Source organism: Epinephelus fuscoguttatus, linkage group LG16 (genome assembly GCF_011397635.1).
Source record: "Epinephelus fuscoguttatus linkage group LG16, E.fuscoguttatus.final_Chr_v1".
In the NCBI taxonomy this organism is placed as follows: domain Eukaryota; kingdom Metazoa; phylum Chordata; class Actinopteri; order Perciformes; family Serranidae; genus Epinephelus; species Epinephelus fuscoguttatus.
The window spans coordinates 23865284-23892066 of NC_064767.1; the positions used below are offsets into that span (position 1 = coordinate 23865284).

Genomic DNA, 26783 nt, shown 5'->3' on the forward strand with positions numbered 1-26783 from the left:
CCTGTGTGTACTTCATTTGAATTAAATTTGATGACTTATTACAACTGGGATGAGCTTCATCTGTCCAGTAATGCGGTTTACTCAATTCAAATCCCTCCCTGCAGCTGTCAGTGGGCCTAATATCCCCTGACCACACACCTTGGAGATGCTTATCCTGTCTCTAAGTGAGATAATAAGAAAACATGTAATTAGACACCTCTGTGCTAAAATCTAAAGTGCATCTTTTTGATTAGTTCATCATAATTTTTCATCAGTAGACCACTTAACATCTCACCGAATTTTGGTAATATGCTAAGTGGTATTTGTTATCCCACAACAGAACTGTGCTGCCTTTTTATATTCTTAATTTAATTTGACAATTCATTTTAAAAAGACAACACCATGGTTGCAACATCAGTGTACATTAGAGCTGCTGGAGTCAATCGAAAGAGAAAAAAATGCAAAATATTTTGACAATCATTTAATTATTTCAGCTGTTTCCAAGTAAAAATTTCAAATGTAAGAATTTCCTGCTTCTCGTCGTCATTTATGATATTAAGTTAACATTTCCTTCATTTTTTCCCTTAATTTTCTTGACATTTTTTGATTAATTGATTGATGAATTAATTGTGAAAATAATCAGCAGATTAACTGAAATAAAAATTTGTTCTGCCCTAGCATACAAGCAGAATTAAAATAACATCAAGGATAAGAAAAAGGCACAGGTCTTATTTCCAGTGTGTCCTTGTTATAGTTGGATTTCGTAGAGGTGTGTGTGCGTGTTCTGTGAAGTACAGCATAGGCGGCATAAATAAAAGAACAAAAAATATCAATAGACATTAATTAGTGCTGCCTTATTAGGTGAACTGTAAAGGCTGGACTTACGTGAGACGTCACTGTTAACAATTAACCCTGTCTTTGTTGTACTCTGTGACACCGCCTGGAACAGTGTGCTCGTGAGCTTCACATCAAGTTGCTAACATCAATTAGTTCATATGTTTTTGCCTCTACCTTACTTACATAGACGAGAAAAAATAATCTGACTTTTACAGAGTCAAGCTAAAAGTATGTACCAAAAACAAAAAGACAGCGAGGGTTCAGCGAGTACACTGAAGAGCCTGATTCATCACCCCGGTACAGATGGACTTGTTCGGCTTGTTGGGTCAGGTAGATGGAGACAGCGGCGTGCGCAGTGTTTGTGGTGGGCAGCAAGGTTAAAACACACCTGATGTGAACTCCCTGGACTGTGCAATCAGGGGGAGCGCTCTGAGCAGGGCCGGGTCACATGGGAGCGAAATCATGACGGGAGACAAACTGGAGACAAACCATTTAGGACTCAAATTGGCCCTGGGACTTCGCTACCCATCTGTCCGACTAAGCCTGGAAGCCCCGGGGCTCCCATTAAGCACAGCAGAGAGAAGCACCAGTGGAGTAAAGCCCAATCTAGATACATGATGTGTTCCTGCTGAATTCGCTCTCTGTCTTTGGAATAGCAGCTTATGTGTGTCAAGGATGAAGACAGGCTTGTTATATAAAGCGGAACACTTTGAAGAGGAGCAACCACAACCTCATGTGTTTTCTTTGGAGAATGCTTTTGCACATCCGCCTTTCAAAAACAAACGCAAGAAATTAATGCCGCCTGGCCTTTACTGATATGTGCATTTTTCAAAAAAGAGCACAATGAATAAAAGCTGAGGAGCAAAGTGGAAGCAAAGAAAGCGTTATATTCATACTTACTTGTTCACGAGGTCTTGACAAACAGCAGAGTTATGGCAAGGGTTAGAGGTGCACTCATTGATGTCTTCTTCACAGCGAAGGCCAGAAAATCCCATCTTACAATCACAGCTGGAAAGGGGAAATCATTAATATTGATATTTTGTCCCAGATGGAAAAATAGAAGATCGGTTTCCTACTGGCACATGCACAGAGCAAAATAAATCAATTGAAATTTAATGATATTAATTACACATCATATTAAGGCTGATTGCACATACAGCACTGTGACATATGCATGGATTCTGACTGTTTAACTAAAGACTAAAGGCCTGCATGACAGGAGCAATTAAGGCAGTTTTTTTGTTAACAATTTGACCCCATTTCAACCTGAAATGGTACATTACTAATTCCATTAAAATACATTTTAAGAAAGGGCATGAGCTCAGAGCAAATCTATTAGTTCAGTGTATCAAAATCACATGATAATAGCTTAGAACCTGCACAGGAATGAAGGTTACTGGTACTGATACTCTGGATTTACTAATGTGTAAAGTCCATCCCTGCAAAACCTGACGTTTCCTTGCCTCCTAAGAAACGGAAAGCTGGTTATGGATAACACTCTTTACCTGTAACTGTTGACCCGGTCCACACAGTCGCCCTGGTTTTGGCATGGATTTGAGCTACACTCATTGGTGTCAATTTCACACCAACTTCCTTCAAATCCTGAAAGATAGATGAGATGGTCATGGATCAGCAAGCCCCACTACATCCTGAAAAACGTCAGGGCCGATGATAACAAAGACCCCAGTGAATGCCATTTTAATGGAACTAGTAGCCCCTGCAGCATATCTCATCTTCCAGCTCTCAGCACTCACTGTTTCCCCTTTGAGAGTGTGTAAGTCTAATAATACTTTAGTGCCACAGACAGATTGGTCTGAGGGTTAGTGGTTTGGGGTTTGGGAGGTGTGTGGCTGTGTGAGCCACCGTGCATATATGTGTCTGTGTGTGAGAGAGAGGAAGCAGGCGAGTAGGGGGACATCTTGTTAAGTTAGGGTAAGAGGGAGAGGCTAAACCCAAGAGCTCTTTTGCCCCCGTTCATTAGGGGGTTGAGGGGCAGGATGGCTAAGCAGATCAGCATGGATGTTTTGTTGTACTTTTGAAGGCAGCCTGGGAGCCCGTAATGTTCTGCCTGTCGGAGGTATTCCTCCGGTGCGTGGTCTGCTCCGTAAGATGGTTTTCTGCTGAACGAGTCAAACTAAAGTGACTTAGTTTTATGAGGTAAAAATAAATTAAATAATAATAAATCAACCCCTCCTGCAGCAATATATCGAAGCAAATAACGTCCATAAACACCAGAATTTTATAAGCGACTGAAAACCTAATGGTGACGTTTAATCACCTCTGAATATAGAATAAAATTTGATATTGAATTTACAGCCCTCAAACATTTTATTTTGAAATTTAAGTGGCATTAATTACCACATTTAAAATTCCAACAGTTAATTTGGCATCACTTTCTATATAGCCCTGTGTATAATGTATTATAAACATACTAATAATGCATTATAACCTGCTTATAGCACTGTATAATTACAGTTATAAACACTTATAAATATTCATAATGCTTTACTACAATAATAATAACACACTACAGTGCATTTTATAATAACCTTTGAGATAAATGATCATTATCACAATTGCTGGTCAATCAAGGACATTTTCTGCAAGGGTCATAGTGTATTATAATTGTCATTATTGTAATACATTATAATTATAATTTTATAATATGTTATAATCTCATTATGATGTGCTAAACAAATAAATAAATGTAACTGTTTTGTGTGCTGTTCTTGCAAAGATTTAACAATCTATTTTCCACTTTACCGAAAGCAAACAATGACCTCATCTAGTGACTTATAACCACCTTGTTGTGTATTATATCTGCTTACATCTCAGGAATTTAAAATAACTTATGATCACATTATGATGCAAAATAGACATGTGCATCATAGAAAGTTTTACCTTAAATGTACATATATTCAGAGGGAGATTCAAGTATGTAATAATCTATACGCCATCAAAAACTATATTTAAACTGCCAACATCAATTTAGTTCAATTTGGATCCAAAATCAACTCAAGTCAAAGATGTGACATTCAGACCCAAACATCCAGGACACCAAGGACGAGCAATCAAGCCTGGCTTATTGATTCTTTATGGCCATCATTTGCTTCCATCCATTGATTTTCAGCTTTCTGTGAGTGCCACTGCATTCGTCGGGGGGGTACAATATGAGCAATGACACAGAGAAACCAGTCCCTGTCCAATTCTACGATTCTCTTTGAAAAACTCTGAGCTCAGACCTCCAAAGACTGTGCTGTCCCTGCAGAGCACCATCTGCCAAGCATAATGAAATGCAACACAAGCGCGTAACAAAGGGTTAATAAAACTAGCTTATAATGAGCGTTAGTGCCGTTATTGTTTCCTTGTCTCATTATGTTACTCCCGCTGCTTCAAGTTAAGAGTTATATATCTTTGAAGTATAATGGGGTTTGGCTCGTGTAAGTATAAATTCTCAGCTGAGAGAAGTACTTGAATTAACAAGGATGAGGTTCATTATTATGTTCGAGACGAGCATATGTTTAATCTTGCAAATGTGGAAATGTGAAACCCAGGGAGGTGGTAAATATGAAGAAATGTTTCATATTACATTACATTATATATTTTAAAGAAACATTGCTGCACCAATATGAATGCATATGGACCTTTAAACGAGTGATTACTGTATATATTTGTCATTCTTCTCCTGCACTGTATGTGATGATACATACATCAGGGGATAATACCCTGTACTGTTCTGTAATGGCAACAATGCTTTTGTAATTTCACCGCTTTCAAACTCTACTGTAGGCAACAGATGGCAGACAATTAGATAGATCATACGTTTGTGAGGGGAGATTGATGCAGTCATTGTTAGCCATTATTTGTGGTTTGCTATTCAGTCAGATGAAGGTCAGAGGTATTGATTGTCACGTGTTGAATAAAAAATGGCTTATCAACTGGATGGCGCTCTCCAAGCTACTCTCACTGTGCATTTCTAATCAGCTGAATAAAGAGTTTCATATCATTATGTTTAAAATCAAACACCTCCAATAGAACTAGCGGGACGCTAATGAAAATAAAAGGTATGACAGCGTCACTGACGCAGGTCCGTGCATCTTGGGACGTAAGAATGAGAGGGAATCCATGAGACCACAGAGAGCACAGAGCATCTGGTGAATTATGGGACAGCACAGGTTTCCCAAGCTGGTCTGTCAGTCAAAGCAATGGTGGAGCACCTCGGGGACTATTTCGAATGTCAGCGCAATGTAATGCATCTTCTGCCACTGAGCACTGACTGGAGGCTTCTCTTTGACAGAGTACAGAGAGGGATACCCAAGGCGTGTGCGTACGTAGTCATTCCATCATCTGGCTGGAGCTACAGTATGTGATCACTGCTCCTGCCAGCGAATGTCTCCGAGGAGAAGAAATTGTGGGTAATCCCCAGTGGATAGCGAACTAACTTTGATGGACGTTTCAATTGAAATATGACTGATGTCTTCATTTTAAGAGCGTGAATTTGGTCCGGACTGCTACATTTGTGACTATAGTCTTCTTATCAAAGTTGCTGTCAGTCTGATGTAAAAACTTCTCAGAGGGGGTTCATATAACATGATATTACCCGCTGCTTGTGCAATGTAGATTATGGTCTTTGTCTGTGGTGTCATCAGAGGGCTGTCAGACAGTACATCAAATATCAGAGATCACTGGTCGCTTAATCTGTATATGACTTTCATGCTGAAACCAAAACACATCATCAGTACCAGTTTTTTGTCAGTTGAGCTGTGTTGAGGTCTGGCCCTCCGAGTTTGAAATTTCTCAATTTTGAGAAGGTGAAGGACAAACCCAAGGTGATATGTAAACTCTGCAGGCAACCAACAGCGTCATTAACAGGCGGCTCGCTCAGTGTGTGACGTGCACTTGTACATAAAATATAGGCCTATATTAATGAAGGTTCATTAGTACAGTTTTGTATTTCTCTGTAATGTAGCACAGTGTTAACAATGTTACTGATACTATTTTTCTCACACCTTCAACTTGACTAATGGCCCTAAATGATGGCTACTGGTTGACTCGGAAAATTCTTAGTTGGGGGCAGCCCTTGTCATGAGAAACAGTCCACCCATGACACAAGCTACATCATCTCTTTGGCCATATTTTGCATTATTTGGTAAAAATATGTCTATTTATGCAACAAACTGAGCATGATTGGACAGTGGAGTGGTGAACTTTGCTTCAAGGATGGCATGTTGTTTGATGTTTTGATGAAAGACGACTACTGGTTGAATAGAAAATTCTTAGTCAGGGGCAGCCCTAGTTTTGTTTTTATTTTATGACACAATACAACATGCAGCATTCTTCCAACTTTCATCCAAACTGGACCACGGAGTTCTATGATATAAGGCTGAGATGAAATGAGATGAGAGGCAGAATCTAATAATAAAACCTTTAGGGCTGATGATGGTTTACAGATGATGAATTAATGGTATGAGCATTGTAAATATCATCGGTTATACTCGTGCGTAATAGCAGCTAAAATAGTACTAATTCTTGCATGCAATGCATTACCATCAAAAACAGGCACAGATTGCCATGACATTTAGTGAGCACAACCAAGGTCAAGTTGGGTTGAACTGGTCATCAGCTGTCATCTTTTCCCACACACACAGGAAAAAAACCTGGCACCAAGGCCAGGGGCCCCTTCCCTAACTCCTAATCCTGTACTTCCAGCGCCCTTGCTTGGACCACACCTATATTTGAACTCATCGACCTTCACTGTAATATCAACTAAGAACCTGTAAAGATTCATGACTGCTTCTTACACGTTTGTAACACTATCACTGCAACAAAATCTGTCCACAGAGAGACAGAGACAGACAGACAGATGAAAACATGGCAGAGTACTCAAAACCATTTCTGTGGTAATTCCCGCTACAACAGACGTCTCCAGGAGCACATACTGCCGCATATTACACACACAAACACACACAACCACGTGTCATGTTGTTAAGGCTGGTAAAAATGAACACAGCAACCTAAAGAGATTTCATATCAGTAATAGCCTTGTTTGAAGGTCCCCATGTGGCCTGTCAGCAAACACACTATGCTGCTGTCTTGAGCAAGAACATCCCTCTGATACAATTAATGATACTCTTAAGACCAACATTAGAGCACTGTGTGTGCTTACCATGATTTTTTTGTTGACAAGAAAAATGTGCCAACACTGTGGCAGTCTGCGTTCACACAGAAAACAAAAGCGAAATGAGAGAGCGTGGCCACACTGATCCATCACTGCACAGAGACCAATCTGATGGAGCGTCGCTGTACATCTTGGTTTGTGTAGTTTTTGTTTTGTTTTGTGTAGAAATCTTTGGGATGAAAAGATAACTATGTAATATAGCTGTCAGTTCCAAAACATTCATTGACTCTATAACTTTCTTCCTCTTTAAAAAGAGACACATCTGGCACAGGCAGACACATCATCAATCCTGCGCAACAAACAATAAACAACTAAATTTAGGCAATTAAGAATAAATATAAATGGGCAGGCAAAACAGATATCAAATTAGTCATCATAGCTGTGTTTCTCATAATCATAGGGTGCAGCATGCCTGTGAGTCCTTCACATGCGCTGACCAAAAAACTGGGTTACTCGAATAAGTGGGTTAAGAATAGAAACCTCTTTGCATGTAAACACCAGCCACTGCAGCCAATTTACCCCACTGCTACACACCTGGACCACCTCCTCAGTACTGCTAATGAAGGCACAAAATGATTAAACACTGAGTTTATTCAAAATTTGTTCACAGTACAGCTGTTGAAGACCAGAGCCTATTTTTATATGTTATGTAGAAGTGTAGCCACTAACCTCTTTCTCACAGTGGTGTGCGAGTACTTAACCACAGCTACTCTCTGGTTTAAACAACACTCATAGTAACCCCCTGACATTGTTATCTCCCACTGCTGTCTACTGCTAAAAGCACAAATGTCATAAAAGCAGATATCTGCTGAATATTTAAAGAAGAGCCGTGTGCAACAGCCTGGGTGCAGGTGTGTTGTCTTGGAGGTCTGCACTAAAGAAAGCCACCTCCATTAAATGACCTCAAATAATGGAAATACATGAGTTGGCTCCAATTGTGTGCTTCTATTGTATAATCTGCGGCTCTTCAATTACAAACTGTGCTCCACAACTATGCTGTGAAATTTAAGGCTACTACATATGCACTCACCAGCTACTTTATTAAGTACACCAGTTCAACTGCTCCTTAACGCAAATAGCTAATCAGCCAATCACGTGGCAGCAACTCAATGCATTAAGGCATGTAGACATGGTCAAGACGAGCTGCTGAAGTACAAGATAAGCATCTGAATGGGGAAGAAAGGTGATTTAAGTGACTCTGAATGCTGATCTACTGGGATTTTTACACACAACCATCTCTAGGGTTTACAGAGGATGGTCCGATAAAAAGAAAATATCCTGTGAGCAGCAGTTCTCTGGGCGAAAATGCCTTGTTGATGCCAGAGGTCAGAGGAGAATGGCCAGACTGGTTCAAGATGATAGAAAGGCAACAGTAACTCAAATAACCACTCGCTACAACCAAGGTATGCAGAAGACCATCTCTGAATGGACAACACGTCCAACCTTGAAGCAGATGGGCTACAGCAGCAGAAGACCACACCAGGTGCCACTCCTGTCAGCTAACAACAGGAAACTGAGGCAACAATTTGCATGGGTTTGCCAAAGTTGGACAATAGAAGATTAGAAAAACATTGCCTGGTCTGATGAGTCTTGATTTCTGCTGAGATGGTAGGGTCAGAATTTGGCATAGGCATTTCTGAGGGCAATAGAGGGTCCAACCCGGTACTAGCAAGATGTACCTAATAAAGTGGCTGGTTCTTGTATAAAAAAAAATCCAAATCAAATGGCAATTTGCAATGAAAAGGGTTGCAAGTACTGCTGATCTCACTGGGAATCAACACTCTGCGCCTCTATGCAGCTTTCTGCTCTTTGCTTTGGTTCAAAGTTTATCACTACAAACTGCACTAAAATGGGGCGGCACGGTGGTGTGGTGGTTAGCACTCTCGCCTCACAGCAAGGGGGTTGCCGGTTCGATCCCGGGCGTGGGAGCCCCTCTGTGTGGAGTTTGCATGTTCTCCCCGTGTCAGTGTGGGTTCTCTCCGGGCACTCCGGCTTCCTCCCACAGTCCAAAGACATGCAGATTGGGGACTAGGTTAATTGGTAACTCTAAAGTGTCCATAGGTGTGAATGTGAGCGTGAATGGTTGTTTGTCTCTATGTGTCAGCCCTGCGATAGTCTGGCGACCTGTCCAGGGTGTACCCTGCCTCTCGCCCGATGTCAGCTGGGATAGGCTCCAGCCCCCCCGCGACCCTCAAGAGGATGAAGCGGTTAGAAGATGAATGAATGAATGAACTGCACTAAAATAATGGACATAGCCACATTGACATCAGCCATTGGTTTTGACACCTCAAGTTTGGAAATTTTGGAGCCAGAAGTGACCATATTTGGACAAGAGGGTGGAGGTGGAGACATCCTGTCACTCAACATGACCACGCCCTTAAGTATGCATAACTTTAAGCATTAATAGAAATTTAACTGTGTGAGTTATATCAAAATTCACCCCTGTACAGTTGTCAGGAACGGGGAAACTTGCAATAGAGACCAAAACCATTTTTGTACCAGGCTGTAAACATGTTCATTGCTGCTGCAAAGTTGGGAGTCTGTGGGGATTGACTTGGAGGCAGCCTCAAGTGGCCATGAGAGGAACTGCAAATCTTGGCACTTCCACGTTGACTAGCACCCTGGAGTTTGGAGATCGATTATTATCAAGTCTATTCCATGACACCTAAAGGCTAAGATTTTCTTTCAGCAGTTATCAGAACAAACCAGGACTAAAATAAGAGCAAACAGTGGGCTTTCCTTTGACACGTGACAGAAAAGAAGACTCCCAAAGAAGATGTCTATGTTGCTCCTCTGCTACTGGATATGTTATGAATAATTACATTATGAAACAATCACATGAACATAATGTTATTACAGAATAATGAACTGTTGAGTCTTCTCTGCCTGTCTAAGACAAAAGCAGCTCAATGCCCCCTTGGCTATCTACTGTAATTTAACATTTCAACAAAAATGAGATTGTAATATATTTCTTTATCGTCATTAAAATAATAAATATTGGCTATGCTTACGGGCACAGTCTCCACTGGGAAATGTATGGAACACGGTTTTGCCTTTTTTCAAAATTCCAGGTTACTTCGAATTAAATTTTAAGTAATTCACAGCACCTCTCTCTCAACTGTGTCCTCTACCGCCCAGCTGTCATAATCTAAATGAAAGAGTACTCTGACTTGACTCAAATGCAGATGCACTCATCTAGGTCGCCTTCGGCTGTTATCCTACGCTTACAGCAATAAGCTTCATGAGCTGTAGCAGCACTTTGGTGACTGTTTTTGTACTCTGAGTTTTGCCTCTCAGGCTACACGCGGGGTGCCTTTAGCCATCTGATTGGTGGAGCTTGCTGGGGCTCCACATAGCCTGAGAGCTTTGCAAACAGCAGACACCAAAAAGTGATGGAAGAGTAAATAAATAAACACACAAAAAAATACTTTGAGGTATGTTTTGATTCATGTGTGTATCATGACATATTCCTAAAAAGACAAACATGATTGAACATTAACAAGTTAAGGAAATAAATCATATCGGTTAAATAAAAAAATGTCAGATCCCCATAATTGAAACTGTACATTCACACACAGCAGACTCCTTGACTTTATTGTGTCCTCCAACATCTGAAACTAAACCTCTGCCTTTAACTATGCTACATAAAAATGACTTTATTCTTTGAGCACAGTGGCCACTCTCGGCAGGTTTATATCGAGACCATTAGGGTATTTTTACCTGCTGTGAGGCATTCAGGGGTTAAACACCAAAATGTTAGAAGGAACTAATGACTAAGAATTTTTATGAAGAGAAAACCGCTGGTACCACTATGAGCTCATTGATGCTTTTTTCTCCCCCTTTTTTTTGATGCAGCTGTTGTTCAGGCTGGAAACAGACTTCTCAAAGCTGAAATGGAAGAAAAGAACCACCTTTTGCCCTCAGCAATGGAATATCACTAGCAAGCTGAGACCTTTGCTCACTGAAGGGGCACGCCCTCGTACTGAGACTGAACACCTGCTACATTTCAATATTTTGTCGCCTCTCTGTGTGCCTTCACTTTCATAATATTAGACTGTTATTCTTTGAGAGAGATTCCTCTGAAATATCTTTGATCTCAGTAATTGTTCTATGGGGAGAAATGTTTACTGTGGAGGCCTAGTGTTACCGTATATTGGTTTAGTTAGCCTAATAATGAGTTATGAGTCAAAATACAACACATTTTTAAGTCTCAGTTACATGTCACCTCTACAGTATATTCTATATGCTACTGCCATCACAGCCATGATGCTCCTGTATAGAGATTTTTTAATCTCAGAGTTGAACTTTCCTTCTTAAATTTCTATGGTTATGAAGTATATTATGAACTAATAGTAAGCTGGACATTAAATATGGCTTCCAGGACATACACCGACATGTTTAGAAAGCATAACAATAATAACTTTAAAGGTATACTATGTGGGGTTTTCCTAGCATAATTTATACAATGTAATATGTCATAGGCTTGTGCTAAAAACATTAGCACGTTGTATTTGTGGGGAAAATGTGTCCAGATAAAGACAAGTGTTTGTCTGTCAATGCTGCGAGATATAGTGAAGCCAATTTGTGTACTTGTGTTTGAAATTGACTCAGAAGTGAACAGTTGCATACCTTTCAAGACTCACTAAAGAATAAGATACACTCCTTCTATAAAATATGGCAACCTTTTATTAATGAATGACTGTCTAGATGTCCTCTCTTTTTTCACCACACTAGTATTAAAATAGACCATGCAATTGTGGATAAGACTTAAATATCTCTCAAACAAAATCTCTAATCTCTAAAATAAAATATGAAAAAAAAAAAAATGGAAAAGTGGAATGGTCGTCTCTTCTTGTCAAGAACAGTGTTTCCATACTTGTGCACAGCCAAAAACCTGCTGATAACCAGGTCTGTCACCAAAAATATGGGCTTTTCTTTGGGGCATGGATCTCTACCCCAGCCCTGCAAACTGTTAGCGAGTTGGTTTGTGTTCAGTGTATTCATGACAACAGACGTATATTCCGAATATGCAGTGTACATGTCCAAAAAATTGGTGTATCCCACGTCTTAATTGGAAAATGCCACATTTAGAACACGACAAAATGCTATGTGACCCACATTAAAATTCAGAATATTTTATATTCGGAATAATATTGAGATATCTGTATGCATGTAAATATACCTGTTGTTCATAAACAGCAACCAACAATTCCTGCATAGTATACCTTCAATCTATATTAGTAATGTAAGCCCAAAATTGGAAATGCATTACATTCTATATCACTTTACTGCCACATGAAAAAAGGGTCAGTGATATTCACATACATCTGCCAGGGCAGCTGGTTTATAAATTATATAATTGACAAAATGCTATGTGACCCACATTAAAATTCAGAATATTTTATATTCGGAATAATATTGAGATATCTGTATGCATGTAAATATACCTGTTGTTCATAAACAGCAACCAACAATTCCTGCATAGTATACCTTCAATCTATAAAACCACACCATAAAAAACAAAATACACTAAGTTCAGGTGAATCGGGGTATACGTTTAGTAATGTAAGCCCAAAATTGGAAATGCATTACATTCTATATCACTTTACTGCCACATGAAAAAAGGGTCAGTGATATTCACATACATCTGCCAGGGCAGCTGGTTTATAAATTGAAACACATCCACTATAAGTCATATTGCCTACTTCCTCTATAAAAAAGAATAATCACTTAAAATGCTTGCAGCGACGGCAGACTTTTCCCAACACATCTTTGGCAACAAATATTCTCAACACATCTTTTTCAATATCATATTAGGTATGTGTCAGTTCTCATGCTGGCACAGCTTCACAGTAGCTCATTAACCAACTGTTTGGTAGGACACAATCTCAATCTTGTGGAAGGTGAAGGCTAGTGTAGCATGCCATGCAAATAAAGGGGTTTGTTCTCCATCTGGCCAGGAACACCTCTGGGGATATTCTGAGCCATGGAGACCAAATGGTTTTTGCATGTAAAGGGACCACACAATGCTTCTGAATTAATTCACTATACTGCAAGAATCATATTTCTCCACTCCAGAGGCAAGCCGATTGTCCCCTTGTCAAGTAGCTCACTTTTACCACTGAAATATACCAACGTGTCAGTCGAAACTAAATGAAAAGGTGGTAATGGGCACTCTAATACAGAGGGAAATAATGTAGTATATTATGAGGTCTTTTATAAATCTAAAACATTAAGTGCTGCAGTCATGTAGCGTTCTTTCCATTATGTAAATGCAACAATGTGAGACATTGCTACTTTAAGTCATGATTACCATTTTAAAGAACCTTTGAATAACTAAAAGATTTGGGGAAGTGCCATTCATACATTTAGTTATTGTTTTTCTGCAGATGAAAGTATTTACCAATCCTTATTAATCTAATTAAACTAATCTTGAAAAGCCCAAATCTGAGCCATTAATATAATCAAAAGGTAATATTAAAGAATGTTTTGACATGTCGTCTATGCATATCAATTCAACTGAATTATTAACCATCTTTGAACTAAAACCCCACAGCAGTACGAATAATAGCATGGCATTTTATTTGCAGTTTTTCCATAAATAAATGGAAGGCTAAAGTCGCAGTTTTCTAGCATTTTGTTGCACTGAATTATGGATCTCTTGGATTGTCTTTTGTGTTTCCATTTCTAGTATTAGCTTTAGTTGAAATAGTTCAAATCTGTCACTGATTGGTTGTAAACTGTAAACACATTATGAGTCAGTGATGTTGCCTAGGTAGATAAACTCTGGTCAAAAACAGCCTTAGATTTGCAGATTTTCCGGACTTCTTTTTCCATTATAATGAAAGAAAAATATGATTTTACCTGCCAAGCAGCTTGAATGTTCTGAATTGAATTAAAAGAAAAAGCCTGTAATTATTTCTTTGCCTAAGTAGATGAATCCTAGACAGGCTGAAAGGCAGCATTTGCAAGAAAGGATTTTATCCCAGGATGCTGCAGTCTGAGAGAGCAAACTGAGCAAGGACACCCACGCCTACAGTACAGACTGTGTACAGGACTCAGAGTGTGTTGTAACTCTTCCCTGTACCATAATCTGTGGTGAGTGATGCTGTGCGTGTTTGTTTCATTTGTTGTGGTTGTCGGCCGGTAACCCTCACCCCAACCTCTACCCTAACTCCCCCATTTTCAGGTTGCTCTTCTATCAGGTTTGGCACTCCCTGCTGAGGCTCCTCATTAAGAGGAAAGTGGAACATCTGTGCTGGTCAGGCAAGATGACTTAGGCCTCCTGGCCAGAGCCTCAGCAGAGAGCCGCTGCTAGGAAGAACAAAAACCTCCTACAGGAGCCCTCGACAATCAAGAGAGGATAACTGCTTTCCTTATATTTTCTTTTAAGACAATTCTTTCAGCTGGCTCTGGTTTTATTCTGGCCTCAAGGTTCTCACAGTATACCTTTGTAGACAAAACTCATTTCCATTGTGGCTGTGTTTTACAAATCCCTTTAATGCTACTCCCAGTAGGCACCTCCTAATGGCTGCCTTTTAGTTCCTGTTGAACTGACGCACACTAAAGTTGCCACATCACCCTTTTTGTGAGACTGATATAGTCTAGTGAAGTGTCTTGGGGAAACTATGACCGAACACTTAGCTTTAGAACACATTCAGACAGCAGGTTTGAGAAATGATCATTAAACCCACTGTGAAACTTCTTGTCTTAAATAAAAGACTCCTGTCAACTGCCATCAGATATTGTGAGACGACCGACGACTAGCAATGAAAAGTTTCAGTGACCATCCACTAACAGTATTACTGTTGTCTCATGTGTATCTTCACATAAGGTACCAGCGCCTCTTCAAATAATATATAATACGTTGCAATATGCTGAGTATTGCGATAAAATATACTGCGATTTATTACCTTTATTCAACTGTAAATCATATACCCAAAGGAAAACCTCTGTTTTATCTAATAAGGTAACGTTTTCAGTCTGTTCATCTGACCTCAACCTTTTTTTTTTTTGGCAGCAAAATGCACCTAGTAGACAAAAAAGGCAACGTATTATATTATTTTAGTAGGCTACCTTAAGTTTAATATGTATTTTCAATATTAATAATTTATATAATAAAAATCGATACTTGGCACTGTGTGACAATATGATATTGCCAGACAAAAATAGCGCAATACTAGGCTGTATCGGTCCAGTGGTGCGTGCATGTAAATGAATGTGAGTCCCTGTGTATTTCCCACAGTCTAGCTAATTGCTACCGCTCTGCATTGCCCTCATATGGCGGTTACAGGTGGTTACTGCTAATAACGGTGACAACATCATTGCAAAAACGTTCCACCTTCCATTCCCTAATGCAGGTGAACACTGTTAGCTTTGCCAAACTGTTGCTGTTGAGCTGTTAGCACTGTTCGCACCATTAGCGACTTGCTACCAGCTCAGCAACCTCCATGTTGAGAACCATGTGCAGACAATCCTGGCTCAAACTCTGAATCATAGATATGCTCTGAATGTTGTACAGCGTAGAGGTAGACCAATTCATCTGTTTGGCCGATTAATCGGAGCTGATGGGACATTATGTAGACTATCAATCATGGCAGAACGGGGCTGTTATAGTAGCCGATAATAACCTCCACTTGTCACGCGTGTACGGCCATAAGACCTTTGCACGGAGTACCCCACATGCACAAGGTAATGGGGCATAATAAGGCTGCTGGTTATAGAATAGCATAATGTGGTTTCTCTGTTTTGCTAGCAAGTATGGTCGGTATAATTTCGCTAGAATTAAGTAGCAGGCCTAGCACTAGCAATGTGTGTAAAATTAATGTCTAATAATCTAAACAACTATTAACTCATTATTACTTCAAGACTTGGAGGGGCCGGCACTCAGTGCGCCCCAGCCATAAATGCACAACAAACTTTCAATCTCATTTTTCACCGCACATCAGATATAGTTTTCTCAGCAAGCGATTATACCCACATTTTTCTGGTGATATAGAATGTAAATGTCCCGGGAACAGCTGATTCTTGATCATTTTCTCCCCACAATATTTGTCTCTCCAAAGCTGTTCTGTGATTATATGCTTTGCTTGATTTTTACAGTTTCAATGCTGTTCTTACACTGTTCAAGTGCAGTCGGGGAATAAAGTCATAGGAAAATGAGGGGGTAGGTGTTATCGGCCGATAAATCGGCTATCCGCTTTTTCCTGCTCCAAACTATCCTTACTATATCAGCCATTAAAAATCCACAATCGGTCGACCTCTAGTACAGAGCTACACTAAATAAGCTGAGATGTGCGGGGCAGGAAATTTTACAGTTCAAAAATTAGCTCATCAGTGCTAGTAGTTGGACAAACTATCTTATCATTTCTATTCCGCAATTTCTTGCTATTTGTCAGCTGACATTTACAGTGATAACTGTCCTCCTTGACATACCTTGTTTAAACACCTAATTGTTTAAATGATCCAATGTCATTGTGTCAAAAATTGTGAAACAGCGAGGAGCACCAGCTTCATGCCTCAACTGTGGTTCAATAACAGCTCTAGCTGCAAAATACACCCCATGTCTAGACAACTGATGTATTCCATAATACAGCCTCGTTAACAGCACAAACCTTCATGTCTACCCTGAGGCATGTTCTAGCATGGTGCAGCTGCCACGATTTCCAACTGTGCCCATATATACAGTAAGAGCACACACTGTCTGAATCTGTGCACGGACCATGTGGCTCAACTCGGCTGCAGATGAAATGTGAGCCATGTGTCATTTGGGCTGTGCATGAACTGCTAAAATGTTTTCATTTCATTACTCAAGATTCAGTATCTAAAGGCAAATAACAGGAATTTTAATGCAATGCATTTTTTTTGTGGTGCACATGAGCTTGTTAAAAGTATTTACTGCTGCCATACTGTATTTTGTGCCAATTATACAACCGAGGTCCCTGACTTAGATGTGTGCCATTTTATTTCATATAAACTCATCAAATCCCATCTCCTTAATTCAGTTCATTTCCATACCCTGCAATCCTACCACACACCATGCAAATAAGCACAGCTAAAAGCCGTGGACTAAATGGCTAATTGGTGATGATTTTATTACAAGTTAACCTTGATGATGTTTACTGTGCGGTGTCCATCTCAAGTGTGTGGGATGAGATTTGCCTATGGCAGTCAATCTGGCAGACATAGGCAGACAGATTCCAATTTAATTAGGCCTGGGAATAATGTGAAGCCTACACAATTTCCTTGACAAATAACCTACACTCAATGGTAAATAACAGGTCCGTAAAATTGTTGTACTGGGATCAAGCACGGGTCGTATAACAGCACTGTGTTTGTTCGGTAGTAGCTATGTAGGATGGATTTATGGTGAATAATAATGGAGTAGTGAGTCACAATGCTTGTGTGAAGTGAAGACGACCAAGCCCACGCAAAAGCTCTTGGTGTAATGTATGCAGCCACCACCTAATTTCCTATTCCTCTCCAAGGAAGCCTTCTGAAACTAACCCAGTCGCTCTATTTATATCTGGCAACATCTTTTCATCTTGGCGCTGATAGAGCCATTAGGTACAGCACAACCCTATAGCATCTTCACCTGCACACTGGTAAGTCTGAATGTTAAAACACTTTATCATTTATAATTCCTCAGCTATCTGAAGGCTTACTGATAAACCTCCAAACAGGTCATTTCAACAAAGAACAGTCATTTTCACTGCTTCTTGACTGATGTGTTGCCTTTTTTATAAAACTGACAGAGCCTTTGAGTTGAACATGAAATAGACATTCATGTGTTGAATTTCAGATGTGCGTGTGTGTGTGTGAACTCAGCTCTCAGAGGATGTGTATATCTTAGCCACTGCTGAATGTGTGTGAGGGAGTACGACCAGTATGCTTTACATGCACATGCTGATTACTTTAAATATCTAGCTTTAAGCTTTTACATCTAAGTTCCTCTTTAGTAGCACATGTCCATCAAACACTTTCGGTAATGTAACCATATGACTGGCACAGAACCTGCGCGGACGTGTGCCTAAACCTGAAACACTGTTTAGCGTTTCCACTGCAGGCAGTACTCCTACATGTATGCAGGGTTGTTATCAGATTGTAATTGCCGCGTCACTGCTCCGTCTAGCTTTCCTTATCATGAGCAATGCAGAGAATTGTCTTCACCTCGTTATCGTCCATGGAATGAGGTTGCACACTGACATTTTTAGAACAAACAAGAACAGACTGGAGTGTTTAGAATCTCTGTCGCAACTGATAGGATATTTTATAGTAGCGGTTTTGTGCATTGATTCCTTGTCGAGCAGGAGTGACGATTCTTTTTTGACTGATCAACAGCATGTAATATTTCTAGCTCCAACCTTTTAGTATCTGATCAGTACCCTTAACAGGGGAGTGACGAAAAGCGATATGGAATGGTTCTATTGGTGCCATCCACAACTTTTCACAATGCAAACGTTGTTGAAACGCAAAAATAATCATAATGCTTAACGAACTGAACTGAACTGAACTGAACCGAACTGAACCTGGCAGCTTGGTGGAAACGAGGCTAATGCTCATCCATTGTGGTTTCCTTCTTCTGTGTGAGATCATGTCTGCTGTAATGGATAAGAGCCCATTGAGGCTGCAAATGTAAATCAACAGTCACAATCAGGGCTGCCCCCAAATAGTCAACTTAATGTTAGCCAACTAGAAGGGTCATTAGTCGGCAAGATTTCATTGGTTGCTTAGTATCAGAAAAAAACCAGAAAAAAACCATGAAACTCAATTAGGAGCCATGTTTTGTCAAAACAAATCAAAACCTATTTGACTGGACCATGTGGGAATTTAATTTGAAAGGACAGACACAGGAAGTGGCCATGCTCAGCAGTCAGACAGGAGTCACGTTAATTTACACAGGCTAGTTAATAACATGTCGGGCAGGAAATCCAAAGTGTGGGATCATTTTGAGAAGGTGAAGGACGAACCCAAGGTGATATGTAAACTCATCTTCATTGGTCGACTACAAACATGACGTATCATCTGAAACATGGAAGTAGCTACATGCCCATTAGCCACTTAGCACAATCATTACTGCTTTGCCGACAGCGTCATTAACAGGCGGCTCGCTCAGTGTGTGACGTGCACTTGTAGATAAAATATAGGCCTGTATTAACGAAGGTTCATTAGTATGGTTTTGTATTTCTCTGTAATGTAGCACAGTGTTAACAATGTTACTGATACTATTCTTTCTCACACCTTCAACTCAAACCATTGTGTTGCCCCGCCCAAAATATATAATATAAGCTGACCACTGCTTGAATTCCAGTAAGGGAAGAGATTACCATCTTTTCATTACTAGGGACAGTACAGTATATACGAGGTCCATTAAATGGCCTGTGGCACAATCCTATACTCGAAAACTAGTGACATGTGCTTTGTTTGCCCCTTAATGAACATGCTTTTGTATGCAAGGATATCCTTAAAGAGCAAGGATCTATTGTGAATTTACATATTTGCAAACATATGATTAGATTACATCGCTTGCTAGTGAAGCCTGCTAATATAATTAGATACTTACATAAGTGTAGGTAAATCCAAAGCATTTATTGAATTTGGAAGTAAGCTATTTTAACAGCCAATATGTAAGTACTGGCATTTCATGTCAAATTATAAGTTAAAAATGGTTCACCTAATGTTTCCATATCCGTATTCCATCCTGCTTAATCCTATTTATAGTGGTAACACAGTGATCAAAGGTAGCACTGCACGGTCTTTATGTCAGTACATCTGATGTGACCAACACACAGCAGAAGGTAAGAGGCACTGCTAAAAGGACTTTTATCTATTGCCATGGTGATGGGAGCTAATAGGCTCACCCAGATGACATGTTTGGACAGTTAACAAGTTAAAGAAAGGAAAATGAGTGACAGCTTTATGCAAAAGAGAAAGAACTGTTTAATCAAGAACTGATTGCAATGACATGTTAAATGTCTTAATGCTGATAAGCACACATTAGGCTAATAGGATGCAGCCAAATAACCTACTACAGGCTTAAAGTAATGAGGGGTTTGATAATAATAATTTCACCTGAACAACAGGCTTATGTTGATTTTTATCTGGGTCTTGGCCCGGTCCTGCAGGGTACTGTTTCAGTACAGAATTATCACACTGTATGAGGGAGTGGTACATAATGCATACACACAGAGGACACAGCCTAGTGTGTCGCATACTGGCAGCATACGGGCAAATCACACAAAGATCAAGCAGTAGGCCAGTTCTTTTCATAAGTAGTATAAAGGTCCAAAGTCTGGCTTTCTTGACCATTCTTTGAAAAAACTGAAATAGAAAATGTGTTAAAAAAAAAAAAAAAAAAAGTGGGGAATGTATGGCAATCAATACAAACAATTTTCTGGCAGGCAGGTTTGATCATTATGCTTACCACCCTCTTTATGGCTTAGATTCCAGCTATGTGGACTATTCAATCCAGCAAAAATCAAGTCTTGGTTTTTCTGTACAGATCAATCATGGTTAGAAATAAACTGCATTTTATCATTTTAAATCATCCCTGTAGGAAAACTTTTGCTGTGTTTATTTTCAGAGGTGTTGGGAGTACAGTTCAACATATGATTCACACACAAGACAGAAATCATTGTCTCCACTGATACAGTCATATTTTGGGAAACCATGTACGTTTCAGAGAGAACTGTGACAGGGACATCTTTGCTACAACCTTCTGATCTATGACGCAACTGTTCAACCTCTGTGTTTTTTTCTTTTAGTTTTCAAGTTACTTAAGCTGTGCACATTGTCCACTGTACAGTAACCTATTGAACAAAATGGTGTAGTTACACTCGAAAAGTGGGCTAAAAAAAAAAAAAAAAAAAAAAGCACTATTAGTATGAGGCTGTGGCGGTGTGTTCACTCACCAGCTGGGCATCTGCAAGAGGCAGTTCCATTGGAGCGTGTCAGGCAGGTGGAGTTGTGCAGGCACGGATTGTGGAGGGGGTCGCAGGGGTCATAAGGCTGGTTGCACAAGGGGCCACTGAAGAAGGGGGGACAGGTGCAGGAGAACTCCCCAGGTACATCTGACTCCTGACACTGAGCTCCATTTAGACAGGGCCCAGAATCACACTCATCCACATCCTCTGCACAGTCCACACCTGTCCAGCCTGGCGAGCACAAACACCTTGGATACACCAGAGAGGAGATATGGCACTGTAGAGGTCACTTTGGCATAAATTAAAATGAATCCTAAATAAATAAACACTTGCAACTTATTTAGTAGTTTTCTGAAGGTTAAGGGTGTCATGCTCTCTGGGACATGCGTGCTAAAAATGAATATAGCAGCAGGACTGTGGGGGCGCTGCAGATAAACTACCACGATAATTCAAAACCATCCACAGGACACAGTTTTCTGCATACAAGCACACAGTGGTACAGTCACTGTATTGGCACAGCACTCTGGATCTTTGTGTGAGACAGTGCAGGGAATTTAAAGGTTAATTGAACCACTGGTCAGAGCAGCTTTTACTTCTGGACAGCTGAATGTAGGACACAGGAGGTTAGAGCACTGAGTGGGGATTAAATGGAAATGTATGCATGCTCGACACAGACAGAGAGAGTAAGAGAGAGGGAGACAGAGAAACAGAGATTTCTGAAGCATCTGCTCTCAAGGCAGGTGAATATTCCACTTGGTGGCAGTGAGTACCCGAGCACTACCAACCACTCCACCTTGCATTCCTTTTCATCCCCCAACTTTTCCACCTGAAGCAGTTTTACGTCTCCCCAGCGAGCGGAGGGCATTAGCTGAAGCAGATACACCAGCTTTTTCCTCCAATGAGTCACAGATCCCCTGAAACCTTTTCATGCTGTGAGCCATTGATTGACTCATTTGTTTTACCTGCCATCTGCAATTCATTATCTCCGCTGCCGGTGGAACGACATATTGCTATCTCTGAACGGCTTCTTTTTCTGCATTTATTAAGTGACTGATGCACCTCGTGAGGACAGCGCCCTCGGGCCGGCTCGCGCACCTACTTGTAGCTGTTGAGAAGGTCTGTGCAGGTGGCGTTGTTTTTGCAGGGCTGCGATAAACATTCATCAATTTCTTGTTGGCAGAACTCCCCCTCCCAGCCCAAGTGACACACACACTCATAACTCTGCAATAGGGGGAAAAAAAAGCAAACACCATTAGAATACCATTGAAATATAGTGACACCTTACATCTGCACTTGTCTTGGTGTAGTAATTTACACTGTTAGGTCTATTAATTATAACAGCAATACACACCATTAAACCAGAAATGACTGTATATACTTATAAAAGCTGTTAATTAAGTTGTTACAGAGCAGTCGGAGGGCAACCTGACACTTTGTTTACTTATTTATACCTGTTACATTTTTGTAAACAAACGGTGCAACGCTCATACTCTCAAAAATATTTCAGAATAAGACCTCCCACTCACAAGGAGATCTTTCCTGTGGAAATCTGTTTAAACTGTGGAAGTGTCATGCTTGTCTTGAATGTTCACATTACTGCCATGCAGATGTATTCCTCCTACCACCCACCCTCTGGATAATGCGCAAGCCTGTTTTTTTCCACACCATTCAAGGTATATGGTACAAGCCTTTATCAGGCATACAGTATTACCGCTGCATATTTTGTATGCGGAGGAATTTTCATAGACGAGAGAACATGTAAAATATGTTTGATTAAGATTTTTCTAGTCGTCTTTGTAGCAATGAATACACTGATTCTGCTGCATGTTAAGACACAGATTTATATATAGCTCCCAAACCTTGCTAATCTTTTTCATTCCTCCATTCAGAGCAGCATGTGGACCGCTTGTCCTTTATTTCATCATTGCAATCTGCATTATGATAATTAATCATGGCACATGAGATGAATGGTTTGTTGTCTATTACTCTTAGCGCTTTAATTTAAGTTCCTCTTTGCATATAGAACGATGGCAGTCATATGGTCAAGGGTTTTGCAGGATTGCTCATTGCCAACATCCTGTCCAAAGGTCCTGGGTGCTGCTGGTTGAATGCATGCTAATCTGTATTTCATACACTGGAGGGGAGCCGTTAAACTTTGTCTGATATAATTTGTACACTGTGGGCCCTATGGTGGTGGGGGGAAAATGCCGTCATCTCGTGATAAATTAGATACCTCCAGGAGACTCCTATTCCTTACCCCTGGCAATAGAACATAATCTCATTTTTGCTGCTAAGTCACCTTCAGGGACCGCAATTCTCCAAAATAAGCTAAAGCTCTGTGGGACACGGTGTTCAGAGAGAGGAATAGCTGCACTGTAAACAAGACTATGTGGAGGGGTTTCCAAAAACTGTCCCTATTTGAATAATGAGCGGAGGAAAAAAAATAATAATGGTGAAACAGAGCACAGTGTGACTAGAAAATGTTGGTGGAAATTTCATTATATCCCTCATATCACACCCAATTCCTTTTCTGCAGTGTCCTTTTGTCTTTGGATTTGGAGTATTCAGTTTATCCCAGAAAATTACACTGAATGTTTTAACCAGGATTTTGTGCTGGGGCAATTTTGAAACCTTGTCATAGAATCCCTTGTAGACTATCCCATAATATGGAGAGGAAAATGAGCATTTGTCCTTCAGTTATCCTGAAATTGCTGCAGTAGCACTCTCTTGAAAACAATGTGTCTTCATAACCACCGATGGGCATTCTATTTCGCGTCTGATATTTCTGACAGATGTTGTAAACTCACCAATGACAGCTTAAAGTTAGCTTTCAGATATGTAATTCAACTTATTCAACTAATTCAACTTAATTTCTAATATTAATAATCTATACAGATTATTAATGGAGAGACGATACGATATTGCCACACAAAAATATTACGATACGGTGCTGTATCAATTGTTTTGCCCACCCCTAATATTTACTACCTAGGAAACTGTATGTAATGTAAGAAGAAGAAGAAGAAGAAGAAGAAGAAGAAGAAATAGAGCCATTTACATTGAATAGAATTTTTTAATTGTTCTAGTTTAATTTGGTAAAAAATTTTGATGTCTCTCAGCCAGTGCAACTTCTGCTGCCACCCTACAATGACATACCCAGCTTTGGGGGCATAATTCCTGCAATATGTCAGTAAAAAAAAAGAAAATAAAACACTTTCCATGGCACAATCTTTGCTGGAAATACAGCAATGAATTGCTACATAACACCCATGTTTGGTGTCTAAAAAGCCATTAGAAACATAGCATTGTGTTGCCACAAAACACCCACATATGGTGCTGGAAACACGGGGATGTGTTGCTACATAACACCTATGTTTAGTACCGAAAAACAGCTGGAAACACAGGGATGTGTTCTTACAAAATACCCACTTTGGTGCCTAAAAAACAGCTGGAAGCACAGGGATGTGTTGCTATTAACACCCACAAATGTATCTAGTTGACTAAACAAGCAACTGATTTTTTTATTCTAGTGGGCTTCTTAAATTTTAATTTGTATTTGTAATATCATTAATTTATATAACAAAAAATTGATACTTGGCACTGTGTCACGATATATGATATTGCCATACAAAAATATTGCGATACTATGCTGTATCGATTTTTCACCCCACTGGTAAGGCCAGTATACGCTGTTTAGCAGAGGTGATGGAGGAGAAACAAAAATGACACTGAAACTTAAAAATATATCTAGATGGCTTTGAAACCTGCAAAATGCAGCTTGTGACGAGCCAGAATTTCTCGCACACTCTCAGGGTCGAACTTTCAAATACAGGCACATGGGTCTGGTGAGTCATTCCTAATAAATTTTTTTCCATCTAATTTTTTTAGGGTGTTGCTGCAGTATAGAAAAAAAATTCTAGCTATCCCAAATACTAGGATGCATTTTCTTCTCCTCACATTTTCTGAATTAATACTCCGTGGGCCAACAGAGAAGCTCTGGCAGGCTAAATGTTGCCCACAGGCTGCCAGATGACAATCACTGACTGAGACCCTTCTAGAGCATGGTTTCAGTGGAGGATGTTCACTATCAGGAGTTAGTTTTAAAAGGTTGAAATAAGAAGTGAGTAGAAATTAATTTGCATTTGAGATTTTGTCAAAGATCAATACTGAAGATACTTGTAAAAGCAAATATTTCTTTTAGCTCCTCACCCTGTGGGCTCCTCTGGGACTCCATATGCTCACAACCCGGAACATGCTGTTGTTGTTAAATAGATCTCATCTTTCTTGCGTACATTATGCACTAATCTTCAGGAGCACAAACTTATTTTAAACCCAAACATTAGGTGTGGACTGTACACCAGAAGTTATCTGTCTTTGTCAAAAATAAATAAATAAATAAATAAATAAAAAAAGCCAAAGACTTTATCTATGACACATCTGTTTCACTACTGCAATCTGTTAGCAAATAAGCAGCTGTTGGAAAAAGGCCCCTGGTACTCATTGCACAGTTTGTAAGCAGCATGCAGCTCCCAAGGCCTTTTTGCAGCTGCAACAGATCAATGTTATTGGCTTAAAAAACACTTGAATAACTACAGAAGTAGAGCTCTGCCTTGCAAAGAAACAAAAAAGTCTTAAAATGTTCTTTTAAACCCAAGTGTGTGCATCTGTAGAAACAGACAGTGCAGAAGGCCCAGCTCGCTTAAATAAAAATTAACTGAGAACAATGAGCATTAAGAAAATCACTAGATCTTTGATGTACAATTTACAGCCTAAATTTTTATAAACTCAGTATACATTCGTCATTAAAACCAGCATTCACAAAATATCAGCTGAGCCCTGCAGCTAGAAGGCAGCTCATGTTTATCCTAAATATCCTACCACTGTATTAAATCCAATCTCTGCCACATTAGCTACAACTATGTGAGCTCTGGCTAATAAGCTGTGCTGTAAATGTGGTTAAACAAGTTATGTTAAACCAGAGGCTGTTTTTCACCTGAAATTTCACATATGGATTTAGAATTCCTGCCTGTGCCTCCACATGCTTTACATAGCTAGGAATGACAGACCCTGCAACTAGCGATGGAGAATATACAACAGCTGACAATGTCTATAGATATCATATACAACAGTTGGTGTATCACTTCGCTCTGCAGGTGATCTAAACTGTTTCTTACATTTACTGTTAATTAGCCTACATTAACAGTCGTCTTAACAAGCTATGCTTTGCAAAGATGAACACATTTCCATGCATGACATTTGATTTAAATTATGATGGGCTGTCAGAGGACGACAAGGAGAAAATAAGCCTGGACACTTCACTGCAGAGCTCCAGGTTTGCTCCTATGACAACAGCTGATGTCGCAACATAATGATACTGTCTGAGCAAGCTGTTAACTCATCAGAATCCACACATGCCACCAGTGCAACTGTCAACACACTCTTATTTCACTGGTCGCACCATAAATGGAAACATGCCGATAAATGGGCATGATACGAAGTAAATGGCTTTCAGTAACATGCAGACTACATGCAAAGCCAGGTGTGCTGTAGGATTTTGTGATAACCACACATTATTATGGCCATATTCAACTTTATTGTACGGAGCAAATTACAACAAAGCACCAGTGAAGGCAACCCACCATCGAAAAATCTGTTGATTTTGGCTTGCCTGTCTGTGTCTCTTGGGCACAAAAGGTTTGAAAGCCACCGGACTACACAAAGTAACAAGCGTATGTTTAGAACTGTTTACGTGTTGCTTGGCAACAGTCCAGTCCCAGTGCAGTTATGGTATGAAACTATTTGTGTTAGTGGAGCCAAAAAAAGATTACATAAACAAACAAATTTTAATCTGTTGTTGCTCATTACTG

At 39.9% G+C, this 26783-nt stretch overlaps 1 protein-coding gene across 1 annotated transcript in view; it reads right to left on the reverse strand.

Annotated features, from left to right (window-relative positions):
- The window catches only part of eys (eyes shut homolog), a 233308-nt gene that overhangs the window by 119276 nt on the left and 87249 nt on the right, over nucleotides 1–26783 (reverse strand). Inside the window, exons 24-27 of the mRNA XM_049600306.1 lie at nucleotides 22016–22137; nucleotides 20905–21164; nucleotides 2322–2418; nucleotides 1717–1824 (exon numbers count right to left, since the gene is read on the reverse strand). Coding sequence (XP_049456263.1) covers nucleotides 1717–1824; nucleotides 2322–2418; nucleotides 20905–21164; nucleotides 22016–22137 — 587 coding nt within the window. The remainder of the gene's footprint in view (nucleotides 1–1716; nucleotides 1825–2321; nucleotides 2419–20904; nucleotides 21165–22015; nucleotides 22138–26783) is intronic.